Raw genomic sequence first — 14,945 nt, 5'->3', positions numbered from 1 at the left:
TGCACTGATTCTACCCCTTCAACACTACCCATCACATATCCCTAATATGATCCTGTTCGTAAGAGTGACAAACCACAATATCAAATTTCTGTACTTTCTCATCATGAGTGAAAAAAATTATTATTAATAACCAATGATTTGGGGAGATCCAGAGTTTTTTGAAGTCCTCATTTCAATCTCTGAAGGTTGAGCTTTCTCCTCAATTTTGTTCAGACTCCACCAAACTTTACAAGTAATTTAATCTAAGGTGGGGAAGCCCACTGTGCTCTACACAGGTTTGGGTAGGGATAAATTCTTTGACTGGATTGCCCAGAGCTGGGTAATTGCTAAGTAAATGATATAATCACAGTTCTATCCCCCAGCACCTCACTGTAATATTCATTTTCTCTCATTACTATGTTATCCAATCAGAGTGGAATGCCACCCTCAGGAAAATCTACTCTTCCAAGGGCATATAAACTATGAGCCCACTGCCATGGGGGGGGTGGGAGGGAGGAAGGGGTCTTTGGCATTCAAGATTGTCACTGACCCTTTTATTAATAAAATAATTACCCAAAAATTATGTCTCAAATGTCTAAAATGCCACATCAGGAAGAATGTAAAACAGGAACTGGAATGCATACAAAACACCAACTGTAGCTATCCACAGGTTTATTCCCTAGCAATTCATGATTTCAATTTTTTTTTTTTACACTAACTATTCAGTTTTCTGAACTCTTTTTGCAGAGCGCAACTCCATACCTGCTGACATTCATTTAAAAGTTTAAAAAAAAAATGAGGCAGAGACACAAAAGGATGGATTACATAACACTTTAAAGTTTACAAAACCCTTTGTATGCATTATCTCAGCTGAGCCTCATAATAAAATAATCCCATGAGTTATGTTGCACAAGTATTATCATTGTCCTTATTTTACAGATGAGAAAACTAAGGCTCAGAAAGGTTAAAGATGGTCACAAACCTACTAAGTATCAGAGGTGGGCTTTTAATTTCAGACTTTCTAACTCCAGGTCTAGGTTCATATCCACTAAAATAAGGTACCAGACACTAAGGTCCTTTCTCAAGCTGAACTGCCAAGCATTCAAACTCTACCATGCAACTGAGAGCACAACTCCAATTGGCTGGCCATGTTGTCAGAAGGCCAAACATACATTTGCCTAAAGGACTATTTTATGGAGAACTCACACAAGGCAAGTGCTCAGATGGAGGTCAGAAGTGATACAAGGCCACTCTCAAGGTGTCTCTGAAGAACTCTGGACCAACTGTGAGACATAGGAGACACTGGCACAGGACCGCCCAGCATGGTGCACCTACATCAAAGATGGTGCTGTGCTCTATAAGCAAAGCAGAATTACAGTAGATCTGTCTCCACTCTAACTGTTCATATGAATTACTGGTGCCTGTTCTATGGTAGAGCTGTCTGAACTCGTACTGGTCTCATCAGCTACAGCTGGACACAAGGTACCTTGGTCCTGACACAGTGATGTCCTTCTGGTCCTCTCTGAGAACAAAGGACAGCAACCATATCCACAAAGGCACAACGCCTCTAATGACGTAGCTAGCATTTATACCACATTTTAGGCTTGCAAGTGCTTTGTAAGCGTTATAACCCTGGAAGGCAGAGGCTATCATCATCTCCATTTTAAAGGTAAGGAAACTGAGGCATATAGAAGGTAGATGACTTACTGTGGGTCACCAAGGTATTAAGTGTCAGGCCAAATGTGAACTCAGGCCTTCCTGACTCAAGTCCAAAATGCTGTTTACTGTGCCACCCACCTATCTACCTTCCAAGGAGCTCATGGAGACAACAGTTACAGATGATGAGGTATAATGAAGATATGAATAATGGGAAATGTATAAGGAATGCTGTTTGTCAGAAGGGATGTAAGTTAATAAGGGCATGGGCTGAGGTGAAGATGATGAAGTCAGGTACTCCACATCTAAAAAGAAAGAGGAAGACAAGGGATCCAATAAGCAATTAAAAGGGCTCATTTAAAGAAACAGAATGAAACTCAAAGGTGGAAAGACTGAAGGAGTGGGTGCAGCAGGAGTGATGTCTGAAAGTAGCTATGACTTTTCCTGGACCAGAACAGCAGGGACATGAAAGAAGCCACAAACAGCACTGGAGAGGCTGATCAGGAATAACTAACAGTTCTATGTCAGAGACTACTTTTAATCTCACATTCAGAAAAACTCTTGGCTATTTCTCCATAATACCAATGTATGCAAGGGAATACTCATAGATCACATCATGTAGGAATTACAATAATCAGAATCTTATCATCTGGAACAAGGAAGGCCTAAGGTCATTCACAAAGACAGCAAGCTGCAAAGCTAGAATATAAAGAAAGGCAATATCTTATTGTTAATGCTTCTTTTTCTTTTTCTTTTTTTTTTTTTAATTTTTTTATTTTTTTAATGTTTAACAATCACTGCCATACAATTGCGATTTTATCCCTCCCCACCCACCCCCCACTACCTCCCTCCCTCCCCACGACTGCATACAATTCTGTATAGATTCTACATATACTTTCCTATTGAGTATATTTTCACTATAGTCATGCTATGTAGTCAGACTAAGATAAATGAAAGAATCCGTATAACAAATCAGAACATGATACACAAACAGATACACATACACAAACATGATCTGCTACATTATGTGAGTGACTTCCATATTTCTCTCTCTGAGTGTGGAAGGCATTTTGCCTTGAGGTCCTCCATTGGGATTTTTTTTTTTTCAGAAGTTCTTGTGTTATTACAAAAATCTAAGTCTACCAGAAAAAACTCTCACACACTGTGGTTGTTGCTGTGCATAAAGTTCTCCTGGTTCTGCTCCTTTCACTCAGCATCAGGTCATATAAGTCCTTCCAGGCCTCTCTGAAGTCTTCTTGTTCATCATTTCTTATGGCACAATAGTACTCCATTACATTCATATACCATAATTTATTCAGCCATTCCCCAATTGATGGACATCCCCTTGACTTCCAGTTTTTGGCAACTACATAGAGTGCTGCTATAAATATTTTTGTACATGTGGGACCCTTTCCCATTTTTATGATCTCTTAATGCTTCTTTTTATGACATGAAACTACTTAATATAAACTAATTTTAATATGACCCTAAATAAACAACAACAATGGCAAGCTATTCCATTACCTTACTTTATCTCCAGACCCTTCCCCCATCCCAAGCATGATGCCAAAGTTAGAAATTATTTTTAAAAATTAATTTACACAATTGTTCTTTGCCATTTTGGCTTAAGTGAGAATAGGCTAAAAAAACAAGTCATCAAAAAAACAACTGACACAAGGAATTCTCCCTGATTTCATCCAGATTTTAAAGAAGAAATTCATAATTATACATGCAATCAAATCCTTCAAACGGGGACTGATAGAATTAATTTCAGGCCAACAAAGGTATATAGTATTCAATTGTCTCCAATTTTTACCGCTAAATTCGTCAAACACACAAATATGAAACGGACTTTCTCTTCCTGTCCTTTTAAACACTGGCTTGACACAGCTGATACAGCTAGGCTCTGAGGAGTAGATTATATAACATAGACTAGGAGTGAGACATAATAAAGGTTTTAAGGTTCTAAGTACTGGCTTTGCTACTACTGCGTTGTATCACTTTGAGCAAGTCTACATTTTATTTCCCTAGTTCATGGTTCACTTATCCATAGGACGAGAGTTGGACGGATGACACTGAAAGTCCCCCCTTTCAAGCTCTAAAATCACCTTTTCTTTTTAGGTGCCTAAATCCATGGAACCGAGGCAATCGGTACATATGTCCCAGTCATATTTTGTCTTAAATGCTTGTTTGCCGCTGAACAAATGGACCGTGAATTAGTCTCCAAGACTCAGGAAAATTGAAAACAAATAACTGAGAAATGCAACCACAGAACCTAATCCCCACAAAAAGAAATTAAAGGACCTTAGTTTAAATTTTGGCTACAACCAGTGAGTTCAAAATATGCAGTAGACTATGGTTAAGAAATACACATGATACTACTAACTGGAGTTTATTAAAAACTCTTTGAAAATGAGTGCTCTTCTACAGAGATTTATAACTGCCTGTTTACACAAAGGCTATCTGTTCTCAAGCAGTTTTCAAACTTAAATAATACTGATCCTTTAAAAGCAGGCTTTCCCCCTCCTTTTCAATGTCCTATTCTATTCTTTCTTATTCCCTATACTAGTTGCTTCTCAAACTTTTTGTAACACATCAACTACAGATGTCCTACAGTCTACAGTACCTCTGTACATAAAGGAAAGAAGGGGAAGAGAGAAAGGTGAGAATTAGGAGACAGGAAGAAAAATAATCTCTTATTTTTTCCTTCTCAAGTCAGGGAAAGGACAGACTAGCCAATGATAATGGAATAAACAAGCTTTTTAGCAAAGTATCTGAAGAGGGAGATAGGTGAGGAGAAAACGAGAATTCAGTACTTGTAGCTGATAAGGGAGAAAGGGGAGCATGAGAATGAGGAAATAAACAAGGCAGAACAAAAAAGTCAGATTTCCAGATGATCAAAACACACAATCCGCTCATTGATTACTTCTCTAAAATGAGGTGGAATCTTTTAAAATGACAATTTTTAATACAGTTATTATAACTTTCAGATCAACCCACTTAGCTTTGCCAATCACATACCCTAAGAAACAAAATGCTTCAAGCAACAAGTTTAATAATTCACAGAAATGCTAAATACTGTAAAATACTTAAAAGTAGGTATAATGTTCGTTTTTTCCACTGGGAAACAATGGGAAGTTTTCATTTCAATAATTCCTTTAAGACAGGAATATGAATTCTGACTTAAAGCTTTATGTCCCAACTAGGTGGGCAGGGATTCAAATTAAACTTCCTGTAATTACAATAGTCTCTGATATGAGGCAACAGTTATCTGAAGTTTAAAAAAAAAAAGACAATCAATCATTGGTGATCTACACTGCCTAGGAAAAGGACTCAGGAACACTTTTCAAGACACTCATTCTAAAAGAACAAACAGCAAATGTTCCAAGAATCTAGGCTTGTAAGGAAGACAGTAAAAAGACTGACCAGAGGATGACCTGGAGACAAGGATGCAAAAAGGGGAAAAAAGGTATTTGAAGAAGTGCAGAAGCCAAATATCAATTTCCCAAAAATAATCCCAAGTAATAATGCATCTAAAGCTACTAAATCATGCATCCCTCTAGGGCAGCAACATCACCATGTCCCAAAGAGACCAAGAATTAGAAGTAGGTCTCATACGAACAACAACTATTTAGAGCGTGTCTTTTGTGGTGGCCAAGAGCTGGTCAGGGCATGTGTCCACCACCTGGACAACGAAAGGCTGAACAAACCATGTTGGGAGTGAGATTCAGGGAAGACGTTCAGAGAAGCCTGGGGAAATACTATGAACTGATGCAGAATAAAGGAAGCAAAGCCAGAAGAATAACTTATACTATAACAATACCGTAAAAATGAATCATTTTGGAAGTCTGAAGAATCTCATCAATAGAATGATCAACCATAATTCCAAAGGACCAGTGATAAAAGAATGCTACCAACCCCCATCAGTGGAGTAACAGACTAAATGTACAGAATCAAACACATTTTTTGACATGGCCAATATGTGAATTAGTTTTGGTTGACTATATAGTTAGAGAAGTTTCTGTTTTTAGTTTTGTGGGGTTTTTTTTGGAGGGGGTGTAGGAAGGAGAAGAAAATGCTTGTTAGTGGAAAATAATTAAATTAATAATAATCCTAAATAACTGGCCAAAAATTGAGTGAACCATAATACTAAGCATGGAAACTGATAAAGAAATGCAAGCCTCTAGCATGCAGTTAACTGAATGAAAAACTAAATTATCATCATTATTCTGGTGACCTCTGCATTCAGGAAATTAAGTAGTAACGGGTTACTGACTTCAAGCTCAGATGCCCTCAGATGCCAGCAGTATGATGACTAGGGTGATTTGGACACTAATACTGCTATCTAAGAGTCTAGAGCTCTGTACAAAATGTAGAAAGGAAAATAACTCAAAGGTGACTCCTCCATCTGCTCTAATAGTGAATGTAAATTGGGCTTGGGTGTCTCAATTCAAACCAAATGCGCTGAATTGGCAACCAGACTTATTTCAAGATCCAACTTCTGAGTTACAATTGCAATCATGAAATCTCCAAGTCAGAAGAAACTTCGCATACTGTACTTTGGACTTCTCTATAAACCGACACCTGTTACTTCATCCTTTAGCATTCTGATACACAGTTGGGAGAGACATCACAGCAGCCTGGAAAGACCAATAAATCTGGAGAGAGAGGACCTGGATCGAGTTCCTCGTTCTGCTACTTATGACCCTGGAGACCTTTCAGTAAACTGTTGGGAAGAACCAATATATTCATAAAAGTACTCTGTGATACTTCAAGCTCCACAGACATGAAAACTATTATTTAGGGATAATTTAAATTGAAACAGAAGAGCAATTGCCTACCCTCTCCTCCATACAAATGGACCATAAAATCCTTCTGACTTTTTGGTGAAGGGAGTTTCCTTCGCTGTCCTTGCTGAGGTCTGTGGTATCTGCCCCTAACCACACGTGAGAATTTTAATAAATATCATCAATGCCAAAAGTTAGGAAGCATCAGAACTAAAGCAGCAATATTCCATAAATACTGCAGTGAAGGCGCAACTTCTCTTCTCCTTCATTATGCTGAACATTCCCAATTGCTCTGCTTGCTGACAACAGAGAAAGCAGCTGAGGAAGAAAAAAAGACACCTGTCTTCTTTGAAATCAAAAATGTGTCTAGGAAAACTATTTTAAAACTATGAAATAACACACAGTATGAAATTAATGCTTTTCCATAAATAGTCAATGAGATACTATACAAAGAAACAGCTGAAAAAATTATAGATTACCTAATTTTAGCCTGAAAGTTCCACTTTTAATTTTTTTGGAAGAGGTGAAATCAATTCTGAATATAATCACTGAACAAAAACTATCCCGAATGACAAACCAAAAATGAAATTTAGGCTCTTTTTTCCAACAATAAACAAAGATGCCCTAAAAAGTAAGATAATACTGGTGAAGCATTTAGCACATTGCCTAGCACATACAGGCAGTGTCTAGCACACAACTGGCTTGTTCCCTTCCTTACTGCCCCATTCTGTGTGATACTTGGGAACAGGGAACTTTTTGCTCTAATCAGGCATTTAAATTGAGTTTTACCAAGAAACTAACAGTGTTTATTCATTTTCTTTTCAGTTATTTGAGTAATAACCTGAAATGTGTTTGACTAGATATGTAAGACTGGAGAAGTTGTTTTGTACACAATATTATTTTAACTAGTTACAGAGGGGGAGGAAACACTACTGTATAGTACAAAGAGCACTGGTTTTTAAGAGTCAAAAGACCTGGGTTTCTAAATTTAGGGTCCATCACTAACACACTGTGTGACTTTAGGAATCCCCATAATCCATGCCCAAAACATCAGTTTCAGATAAGTGTTTTAATAATTTATTTTAGTGGTATTTTTTTTTCAAATATTTATTCCACCTCTAGCATGGAACATAAGCATTTCCACTTGGAAAAAATCCTCAGCAGGATTCAAGGCTTCCCCTATTTACCTTACTGCTAGCTACTACAAATTAATCAACTAATATAAAACCTATTATTTTCAATTGGTTATAACTTGCTAATTGCTACCAAGACCTAGGATCATAAACTTATACGAGATGTTTATCACGTCACCTAGTCTAACCCTTTTCTCTTAAAGATGGAAGAAATGAGGCACAGAGTAACTTGCCCCAGTTCACCAAAGTTGGAAGCAGTACCAAGTACACGGATTCTAGATTTTGGTGCCCCTTTCGCTCTGCCACAACATCATTTTCCATCTGAATTTTATAAACTCAAAACAGAATGTAACAATATTTTTATTATGTCAAATTGAGCAAACCTACTAAGTAAGTTTGAGGCACTGGGGATACAAAGAGGCTACACTCCGCTCCCCTCCACAAGAGCTAACAATGTATTTCCACGGGTGGGGTGGGGAAGGAAAGCGGAACAAGCATTTTATGCAGCACCTACTCCATGTGTGCCAAGCACTGCACTAAGTGCATACAAATATTCTCTCATTTCCTCTTCTGAGACCCACTCTGGAAGGTAGATGTTATTATTTGTATTTGAGGAAACTGAGACCAACAGAAATTAAGTGACTTCTGCAGGCTCACATAGCTAGGAAGTATCTGAGGCTGGATTAGAACTCAGGTCTTCCTGACTCTAGGTACCAAGTTCTATTGACTGCAGCAGCTGCCCAGGGAGATACAGTATCTTAGTTCAGACACTTCATATCTTACAAATGAAGACATGAGGAGGTTACAGTCACAAACTTAATTACTGATACAACCAATATGAGAAGACTTAGTCTCCTAACTCCAAAACCATGAAACTACTATGTTGATTGGTATGTCTTAAGACTAGATATACAAAAATCCAAACTCACTAAACATTAGTTTCAATTATTCATATTACAAAAGGATTCTCAAGTTTCTATTGAATAGTTTGCTCTTACTACACAAGTTTTGCATAAAGAGAAAATGCTTGTACCAAATTCAAATTTTAGAATTGTGTTAAAACATTTTAAAGTATTTGTAACTTAATAGCTACTAAATTTACTAATGTTACTCACAGGATTGTCTAGTCCTATTCAGAAAATTTATGGGGGGAGAAAAGGGTTACAAAGCCATGAAAAGACCACTGGTCTCGAGGTCACAATTTAGTTGTACAGACTATTCTATTTTTAAAAAACTTCAACCATTTTACTGAACATTTTAAATAATAGGTGTGGTCTTCAAATAAGCCTTAAATAGATGGGAAAACTAAGGATAAAGAACAGAAAATATCTAAATGAGGGGCAACTTTTTGAAGTGGAAACAGCACCAAACTTGGGTTCAAGTACCATTCGGACACTCAGTAGTAGGTGAGTAACCTTTTTTACAAGTGATAGCACCTCTTGAGGAACTGTGGTTTCCTTATCTACAAAATGGAGATAAGAACATTTACACTACTTACATATCTCAGAGGTGTGAGAACAGCATATTGTAAATCTTAAAGTGCTATAAAATTGTGAATTCTTACTAATAGGGATAGGGAATAATGGATCTGTGATTTTAATGGCATAGGAGTGAGGAACCTTACTCCAACCAATCCAGGCTGCAGTTTAGTGTCAGAATTTCCAAGAGCATCAAGTAGGTTATTATTTCCCCAGGTGTCACACAGCCAGCCAATAATGGCAGAGGTGGAACTTCAACTCAGGTAGTCATTCCTGGCTTCTAAGCTAGCTCTCTCATGGCCTCAAGGATAATTAAGCTTGATTAAAATTACAATGGTACAGTGGGAAGAGCATTGGCTCTAGAGTCCAAAGACCCTGGTTCCAAATCCCCAGCGATAATTACTACCTGGTGGGGCCACAGGCCACACTTACTTTTCTCATCTATAAAATGAAGGGGTTGGGTTAAGATGGCCTCTGAGGTCCCTTCAGAGCTGTGATCCTATGACCTAAAAGGACAGGAAGGAAGGAAAACCTAAGCTAATAACTACCTTTGTACCTTTGTTTACCTAGTGTATATCCAAGGACCGTATGTGACTTATCATACTTAGTTTTAAAACCAAGAGTAAATTCAATAAACGTGAAGCAAGTAGAAGACTGAACATAAAAGGTTCCACTGAAACAAGCTCAAAGAATTAAGAGTCCGTACATAATTTCTCCAAGAGTTGAACATTTTCAGCTAAAATTAAGGATGAAACAGCTAATTATGTGTTTTAACTTTAATATTAAACAACTATTTTTAAAGTATTACTCATATAGTTAATGTCCATCAAATTTATGAATTGATACTTCCTATTACTTATTTTAGATTTTGTTTTACACAGCCCCAAAAACCCTGAAAGGATCTCAAAATGTAAAAAATTAGATATCCCCCATAAGGAAAAATACATAAATGAAATTTGAATCAGTATATAAATCCCATTCTGAAAATGTATTAACTTTTTTGGATTTCACCTTTCCTTCAAAGAACTAAACAAAAAACTCTTATCTTTCAACTGCCCCCATCTATGTAGGACAAGCTTCATTTCTGACCCAAATTTACTTCCTATAAAAATTTAACATTCTCCTTGATCTTAAGGAACATTAACAGCTTATATAGCTAAGCTACATCTTTAAAACATAAATTATTATAAATACAAATATTCGAAGAAAAGCAGTTGGCAAAATATCGATGTGAATTAAAGGAAAAAAACAAGTATGTCAGTCCTGTGGTATTTAAAAAAAAACACAACGAAAACCTATAGTTACAACCACCACATTGACACCAGCAACCAAAAAAAAAGTCACAGAGAAAGAGAAGACCAGTCACAAAAGAATAACAAAAAAATGAAAAGACATCGAGTCCCATCATAAACGAATTGGGCCTGCCCGTGATCCAGCACAAAATTCAGAGTAATGCCAAGTTTGTTTTAGACTCAATCCAAAGGGATTCAGCTACCAAAAAGAGTGCCTTATAATTCTGACTCACCTATAATAACAGAGGTTGATGCAGCAGTTCCGTGGAACTGCTCCACTCAGATCCAAGCAATGTTGTAAACACAAAGATGAAAGAGAAAATTTTCTAAAGCTTTTTTGACTCTAATAAAGATTTTAAAAGTGCATTATGCAGAGAGGATGAGTCTTATCTGACTTCATATCAAGATTAGGTAGCATATCAATAAAAGTAACCTCTAGGAATAGCAAAGCACAATAAAATTCAAAGACATTTTTTATTCAAGCTGTACGAATGATAAAATGAATGTGGGTAAACTGCAAAGATTTAAAGAGTACAAATTCTTTCGAGAATTTACCTTAACTTTTCATTAGAAGAAAAAAATGAATTCATAATTTAAAATGATTTAATTCAAAGTTCTATTTGATGTAATCTCACAAAAGAGCTCAGATGTTGAATAATTTTCATGCCCTACAGTCTAGAACACATGTCCATTAAAGGCTTTTTCCTGTTTATTTCTAACATATACTACTGGCAAGACACAAAATGTTTCAAAACTCTACACTAACATTTCCAAACTTAAAAAATGTTTACACCAAATCTGAATACAACATCCTTTCTTAGTGATTTATTATCTCTTTAAAACTGAAAACTTCAACAACCTAAAAGAGAACAGTTGAAACCTGAGTCCCGACTAACCTCTCAAAAAGATTTTAAGTTCCTGAAGTTTCTAAAACCGTTTAAAGCATATATGTATTAAATGTCATCTATTGCTTCTTTTGCATATGGTCAAATTATCTGGTATGGTACGTACAGACATTTACCTAAACTAATATAGAATAGTTAAAAAATGAAAATGGATATGGAGTGTGGTCAACCTTGTAGAACATCCTTATGATTTGTGGAAAGAAGTCCTGATACCAGGAAGTTACCGGTGGATGAAGTCAGGAATGCATCTTATATTCTACAGGGTCAGACAGATCTGTCACCCCTAACCAAGGCCAGCGTTCTGTCATCGATCACCTCTGTACAGAGAATGGTATAGGTGGAGGAAACCTTTACTTAAGGAGTATCCTGTCTAAACTCTTGGGAGATTGTTTTAGCCTAACTGAGGCCTAGGAAGGTTAATGTCATTCCATGTCCACCTCTACACCTTTAAAAAGTCTTGCCTCCCAGGCCTTGAACGCCCTACCTCTAGAATCTCCTAGCTCCCTTCACAGCTCAGCACTAGTACCAGATCCTGGAAGAGAGCGAACCTCTCCTTACCACTACATATTTATTTTGCGTGTTTATGTATGTACTTATATATTACTAACTAGCACGTGAACATGCTGTGCGCTCCCCCAGAGACATAAGCTCCTACAAGAGTGTCTCACTTTTTGTGTCTGTGCTGCTAGAGAGATGGCACAGCACCTCCTCAAACACGGGTGCTTAACAAACAATTATTAACTAATTAAATGAGTTGAACTAGGCAACGCAGCTAGACACAGTCCAAAGTGGGACTAGAACCTAAGCCCCGACTCCCACTTCAATGCTTTAACACACCGCATTAAAGGATCCCTGTCACACAGGAATTGTCAAGCAGACCAATGCCTTATGGCAGATGCTTCCCAAAGCCGGGAGAAGCAGGCTTTATAAGTGGACTGAGCTGAGAGCTGGAAAGGCACTTTCAATGTCATTTTGCCCTTAAGGAAGTTAAGTGACTTGCCAGGGGTCAAGAACTCAGGCCCTCTGCCTGCAGGGCCAGCACTCTCTCCGTCTGGACCAGAATTCCGGAAGCGGAGATAGATCTGGACTCTCATCTCCACCCTCCCCGCCCCAAGCGCAGAATGTCTGGCCCCGAACAGAAGCCTCAGTTTACTCATTCCTAAAACGTGGGCGCATCCCCAGCAGCCACCCCAAGGGCCACCGTGACAAGCCAGGCGATCGCTCCTGGGGGGCACCCCCCCCCCTCCCACGGCACGCCTCACCTCCTGGATGCGCCTCCGGGCCCGCTGCAGCACCTCCTCGTAGCCTTTCTGTCGCAGCTCGCTCAGGCTCTCGTAGTACTCCTCCGGGTCGTCCGTCTCCGTGAAGAGCACCTGGGAGAGGATCTTCCAGCCGCAGGTGTCCAGAGCGTGGCCCAGGTAAACCTGCAGCTGGTAGCAGAGGCCGTCCACCTCCTGCTCCGACATCTCCGGGGCTCCCCCGAACAGCACGGTCCACATGCCCGAGGGCTCCTCGGGGAAGAGCGGCAGGCAGGGCTCCAGCTGCGAGTTCACGGAGCACAGCTGCTGGTGCACGGCGCGCAGGTCCTGGAAGGAGAAGAGCCCGGCCCAGCTGCACTCCTCGGGGGGCGAGTCCAGCTCGGCGGGCGGCTCGGGCGGCTCGGAGGCCTCGGCCTCGGGCAGCTCCAGGAGCGCGGGCGCCGCCTCGTCCTCCTTCACCAGCTCCAGCACCTCGATGTCCTCGGCGGCCGCGCCGGACGCGCTCACCACCCGCACCGACGCCGGGCCGGGCGTCTCGGCCGGCACCGGCTCCCGCCTCCCCGGGGCTCTCCGGGCCGGGCTGGCCTGGGCCCGCGCCGGCTCCCCCGCTTTGGCCGCAGGCCCCCGGGGCGAGGCGTCCCCCCGCGGGTGCGCGCTCCGCGCCGCGCCGCCCTCCGCCCAGGCCGCGCTCCGCCGCAGGCTGGGGCTCCTCCGGCCGCCGGCCGGCTCCCCACGGCCCCGCGAGCCCGGGCTGCCGCCGGCGCTGCGGGGGCCCGGGCTGTCCGGCGGGGGCCCGGCCTCGGCCGGCCCTCGGGAGCCGCTCCGCTGCCTCTGGGCCGTGCGGTTGTGACAGGTTATGGCAAACTTGCCCTCGATCTCGTTCCAGGCCACGATGAAGACGAACTTGTGCTTCTCCCGCTCCTCGAAGACGTGCGGCCGCACGGCCACCCAGTCCGACTCCAGCGTCTCCTCCAGCGCGAAAGACATGGCGGGGCCCCCTCAGCGCGGCGGGGCCGGGGCCCCCCGCTGCCGCTCTGCCCCTCCCCCGGCCCGCTCCGAAAGCTCCCCGGCCCGGCCCGGCCGCCCCGCTCACCGGCCAGCACCAGCCATCTTAGAGTGGGAGGAGGCCGGGGGAAGTCCGGGGGAGCGAGGCCGGGTCGCGCTCGCGCTCGCGGCCCCGGATCGGCCGCGCTCTTTGTGGCGCGAGGCGGCGGCGGTTGCTCGGCTCCGGCCGCCAGAGAGACAATACGCGTCGCCCGAGCAGGTAGTTCACATGGTCACGTGTGACGGGCTCTGTTTACAAGCGCCACCGCTGCGGCAAGTCTCCGCTCTCCGGCCGCCGCCGCCCCCCGCTCCGCTGCTCGCCGCTCCTTTCCCGTCCGAGGGACCGAGGCCCCCACGGAGGTCCGGACGCCCCAGCAAGCCGGGGAGAGGCTGGAAGCGGCCGCCGCCCGAGGATCGGCGGGGTCGGGTGGCTCGGTCGGCCGCGATCGCAAGGCCGGCCCCCTCCCACCCCAGTCGGAGCCGGACGCGTCTCTCTAAACTCTCCGCCTCATCACCGCAACAATGTTACCATTCTGCTGCTGACGTCGTCCGGCTCCACGAGGGACGTAAACACGGACACGTGCGGCACGCTGGTGACGCGGCGGCGGCGGCGGCGCGCGCAGGCCTGGGCCCGCCTCCTTTCCTCCCAGCCCCCAGCCCCCAGCCCTGGGCTCTCACTCCTCATTTGAGTGCTCCTTTCTTCCTCCCCGGTGCGGGCTGCGGGCTGCCGAGGCAGGAGGAGCGACGCGGGCCGGGGGAGAAGCTGCCTTGTGGGGCAGGTGCCTCCTGGACCAAATCTGGGAGTCCCCGAGGTTCGTGTGGTACCTGGGAGTCTCCCTGTCAGGGGCTCCTTTGGGAGCTGGGTGGTGGGGTCCGGGACAAGCCTGGTCCTGGAGACGGAGAAGCTCCACGTATCGGGCAGTCGGCTGCGCTTGGCAAGAGTTCGCAGTCTTTGTGTGGCATTTTTCTGAAACCTACGATACCTTCTCAGAGCAGTGTTTTTAAATGCATAGAATAAAATACATCAGATTATGAAGGAAACTACGTTTAAATGTATTTTCAAAATGTTGTCTTAGAAAACCCGAGTTCACTAATCTCAGGTGAAAACCCGCCTGACCAAAGGAAATATTCTCCCAGTTTTTTTACACATTTCAAAGGAGAGGCAGTGCGTGCGAGGATTCCATTGAGTGTGCCAGGCCAGGCTCTGTGCTAAGTTTAGAGTTACAAAGAAGCAGTAAATCTAGTCTCTGTCTTGTCCTCAAAAGTAGATCAAAGGATGTCAGAAGACATCTAATAAAATGAAACTGAACAGCCGCAACAATGTTGCAGTCTTCCAGGCTTTTGGTGCAGAGTGCAGTTTGTAGCCTTCAGATTTCATCGTTGTGTACTGTAATGTGAACTTGATTTTGAGG

General features: G+C 42.6%; 1 protein-coding gene across 3 annotated transcripts in view; it reads right to left on the bottom strand.

Moving 5' to 3' along the window:
• JMY (junction mediating and regulatory protein, p53 cofactor) overlaps positions 1 to 13,596 on the bottom strand; it is a 90,104-nt gene extending 76,508 nt beyond the window's left edge. For all 3 annotated transcript variants that reach the window (XM_072606426.1, XM_072606425.1, XM_072606424.1), the window contains exon 1: positions 12,493 to 13,596. In XM_072606426.1, the coding sequence (XP_072462527.1) occupies positions 12,493 to 13,476 (984 nt within the window). In that variant the 5' untranslated portion in view covers positions 13,477 to 13,596. The remainder of the gene's footprint in view (positions 1 to 12,492) is intronic.
• Between the last annotated feature and the right edge of the window lie 1,349 nt (positions 13,597 to 14,945).

The sequence above is a fragment of the Notamacropus eugenii genome, chromosome 4 (genome assembly GCF_028372415.1).
Source record: "Notamacropus eugenii isolate mMacEug1 chromosome 4, mMacEug1.pri_v2, whole genome shotgun sequence".
Classification (NCBI taxonomy): Eukaryota; Metazoa; Chordata; class Mammalia; order Diprotodontia; family Macropodidae; genus Notamacropus; species Notamacropus eugenii.
Note: the sequence above shows the minus strand (reverse complement) of the source record. Positions and strands in the feature narration are given on the sequence as shown.